The sequence below is a fragment of the Cebus imitator genome, unplaced genomic scaffold (assembly GCF_001604975.1).
Source record: "Cebus imitator isolate Cc_AM_T3 unplaced genomic scaffold, Cebus_imitator-1.0 Scaffold487, whole genome shotgun sequence".
NCBI lineage: Eukaryota > Metazoa > Chordata > Mammalia > Primates > Cebidae > Cebus > Cebus imitator.
Window position 1 is genome coordinate 1,189,160 of NW_016107802.1, and position 3,435 is coordinate 1,192,594.

Here is a 3,435-nt window from a genome sequence, read left to right on the forward strand (position 1 = left end):
ATTTTCATTTGGAGCAAGGCAGGGACAAGCACCACCTTCCCATGTAACTAGAGGTCTATAGTCATGCTGCTGTTTTCAGAACAAAGGGCCCAGGCACCTGAATGGATGCATTTGAAGATAGGTGTCCATCACCACCTCCTTAAATGAGGTTCTTTGTGTTCATTTTAGGGGAGTGTCTTAAAAAAAATCACAAGAGCACTATATAGTCATGAAAATGTCCCAGCACACTTTCAGACTGCCCACAGTCTGCTTTTATTATTTTATTTTAAATATAATATCTAAAGTTATTTCCAGTCGTGTGATGAGCTAGGCTAGTGAGTCTGAATATTATGCAGACTTGCTTTTCTTACGATTGCATTAAGGTCACCTGACTTCCTCACCCTTTGGCTTCCTGTACTCCTGACTCAGCCTCCTGAGTCGCTTGGATTACAGGCACCCGCCACCACGCCTGGCTAATTTTGATATTTTTAGTAGAGATGGGGTTTCACCATATTGGCCAGGCTGGTCTCGAACATCTGATCTCAGCTGATCTGCCTACCTTGGCCTCCCAAAGTGCTGGGATTACAGGCGTGAGCCACTGTGCCCGGCCAATCCCCCAATTGTAAAAGACCATCTCAGTGCTAGCTACATTTGAGGATCAACATGGCAGAACCAAGTTCTCTTGGGGGACAAGCAGGGAAGTAAATGATTAAGAGGACTCTGTTTTTTGATTGTTTTTTTTTTAATTCCATTTTTTACACATCCACCTCTTTGTCATGAAGTCACAACATTTTATCAAAATATACACACGGCACAAATACTTTTAAAGTGTATGGTTGGAATTCTAATTAAACTCAATTGACTGCTGCAAACAGCATGCAATGGGTCATTGATCCTGACTGATGCTCCCAGAGGGGCTTATGAGTCATGAAATCACCAGTGATGGCAGGAGCAGGGGTTGAGGTTCTTTTCTCAGGAGAATTACCCACTTCAGTTCTTTTCTGGGTATCATGTGAGGATAGCATGAATGACTGCACTGATCCTGGGATCTGATGAGAGTGGATGGATGGAAAGGTTTTATTGGCAAGGGCGAAACGATATTAACTGGTGGAGCTCTAAATATCAATTCTGTCTTGACAAGATAGCCAGCGTAGGTGTTCTAGCAAAACTTCCCTCTCACTTTCCACCTGTCCTCTTGCCCATGGACTTCATGGCGAATCAGAATGAATGAATTTGTAGATCTCAAGTTACAAGCTTGTTTATTGTAAAGAATTCCCATAAAAGCCTATGCAGGGCTGTCCCCCCAGCCATTTATACATCCACAGATAGGAACAGGATAAAACGGGTTAGTAGTTGCTTGTTTGCGGCTGAGTGAGATCCTCTACTAGACCGGGCAATGGGGCCATTTCGGTCTTGAGATGTCTGTACTCCATTTGCCCCGATTCAAAGAGCATTTCCCTGATCAGCAGTGAGTGAAGAGCCATCATTTATTGCAGTATCAAGCTTTGAAACCTTTCTCAGGGCAGAGTCCCATCTTTCAAGTAAATAACTATGGTTAGTAATGACCTAACTTCAGGAGTGTCTGTGAGACGCGTCAGGAGTCAAGACCCATCGTCATTAGTGAAATAGACTTGGTTTCTGCTACAGATAAAAGTCACGTGGGGGTAGAACGGGCCTCAGCCTTTGTTGTCGAGTGTTTCTTTTCTTTTCCAAGTTGAAAAAGGAACCCAGGCAGTGTCGCTTGAACCAGCTCCCAGGGAGAAGGCAAATTCCTTCATGTCTCTGGAGGGGCAAGATTCAGGATATCAGCCGCTCCATCCCAGGGTTAACAAAGGAAAAGTTCCTGAACATGTTCTGGTCCATGCTGTTGATCAGTGCTCTGTCGGCGAATGACAGCCGGGGCTTCTCGTTCAAGAATTCTTTGTCGAAATTGCTGCAGTCGTATGGTGATTTCTTGGTCAGAGTTTAAGGGAAGAAAGAAAGAGAAGAAATATCAGCCGTTAAGGTCATTATCTTCATTTTTGTTATCTAGGCTGTAATCTCTGTCTGGCCAAGTTGGTGTTTGCAATCCTTTAAATGGAGGCAATGCCCATCGATTATCATGCACAGCTTTCATTGAACATGGCTACGATCCTGTGTCCTCAGCTTAATAATATAAATAAATTCACAGAAGGACTACCATTGTAGAGATTCAAGTGGGATCTCATGTTTCTAATTGATGGTTTACATGAAGTAGGGTTGCCAAACTTTGAAAAAATGATCCACCCAAATTTGACCTCTGTCTGTTTAGTCTTCATGGAATAGAAGGCGGGGATAAGGGAGGGTGGTGGGGAGAGGGAGTGCAAACAGAGGGATGGGAAGAGAGAAGGAATTTCATATTCCTGTTCTTTTATCCACATTCTTGGCTGTTGTCAGTCCCCTACCCTTGTGAATTTTATTAGTAAATTCCTTGGGCTGTCTTTCTTAGACAACACAGATTGGGACAGACTCTTTTGAGACCCCTTGGTCCATTGGTTTTCATGGCAAACAAAACAGCAGAGAAAGGGGAAACAAACATCTGTTTCATACATGCTATTCAGTATGGTGTTCAATCCAGTGTCCCAAGATTGAGAACGACTGTTACCTATCAACAGAAAGTCCTATGAGCACAGAGAAGCAAAATGAAGAGTCAGGCCCCTCCCACCCTCCAAGGGGCCCTGGGGCTGTGAGGTCAATGGCCTCTGGCGGCTCAGACCACAGGTCAGGGAAAGTTTCCTACTGGCAGAACTAGGAATGTCCTTTAGGGCAAGCTTAGATCAAAGTTTTGATTTTTATGTGTAAAATATTAAGTCAATTTTAATCTGCAGTGGAAGGTGAGACATGCTTTAACAGTTCTGATAGCTAAAAAGAAGGTAAAATTTTTATTTTATCACAAATGATTAACCCATGCATTAGATGTGGTACTGTCTCAAATAGAGCGCTTGAGGCCGACCTGTTGGCCCCTTGGAAGGTCCCTGGAGCTTGGGACAGATGTTGAGAACAGCTATTCTTGCCCTGGGAACGAGGTGTACCTGCTTCTTCTGGCCGTTCGCTATCATGACTAATAGCCTGTGTGTTCTCTGGGGTGGACTCTGTTGTGAAGTCTGTGAGCTGGTGCTCTTGGTCCATGTCCACCCAGGCAATCACTGGTACTGCCAGCAATCACGGGGAATGGTTAAGGCTGGAAAACCTACCATTTTGCCCTGCTCTTTTAAAAGTTATTATTTTTGCTGGGTGCAGTGGCTCACGCCTGTAATCCCAGCACTTTGGGAGGCCAAGGTGGGTGGATCACAAGGTCAGGAGTTCAAGAACAGCCTAGCCAATATGGTGAAACCCCGTCTCTACTAAAAATACAAAAATTAGCCGGGCATGGTGGCTCAAGCTTGTAATCCCAGCACTTTGGGAGGCCGAGGCGGGTGGATCACGAGGTCAAGAGAT

At 44.5% G+C, this 3,435-nt stretch overlaps 1 protein-coding gene across 6 annotated transcripts in view; it reads right to left on the reverse strand.

The window, feature by feature from the left end:
* Nucleotides 1–713: 713 nt before the first annotated feature.
* PRKCQ (protein kinase C theta) overlaps nucleotides 714–3,435 on the reverse strand; it is a 143,316-nt gene continuing 140,594 nt past the window's right edge. For 5 of the 6 annotated variants that reach the window (XM_017513198.2, XM_017513195.2, XM_017513197.2 and 2 more), the window contains exon 18: nucleotides 714–1,932. In XM_017513198.2, the coding sequence (XP_017368687.1) occupies nucleotides 1,777–1,932 (156 nt within the window). In that variant the 3' untranslated portion in view covers nucleotides 714–1,776. The remainder of the gene's footprint in view (nucleotides 1,933–3,435) is intronic. The other variant, XM_017513199.2, reaches the window with a different exon arrangement.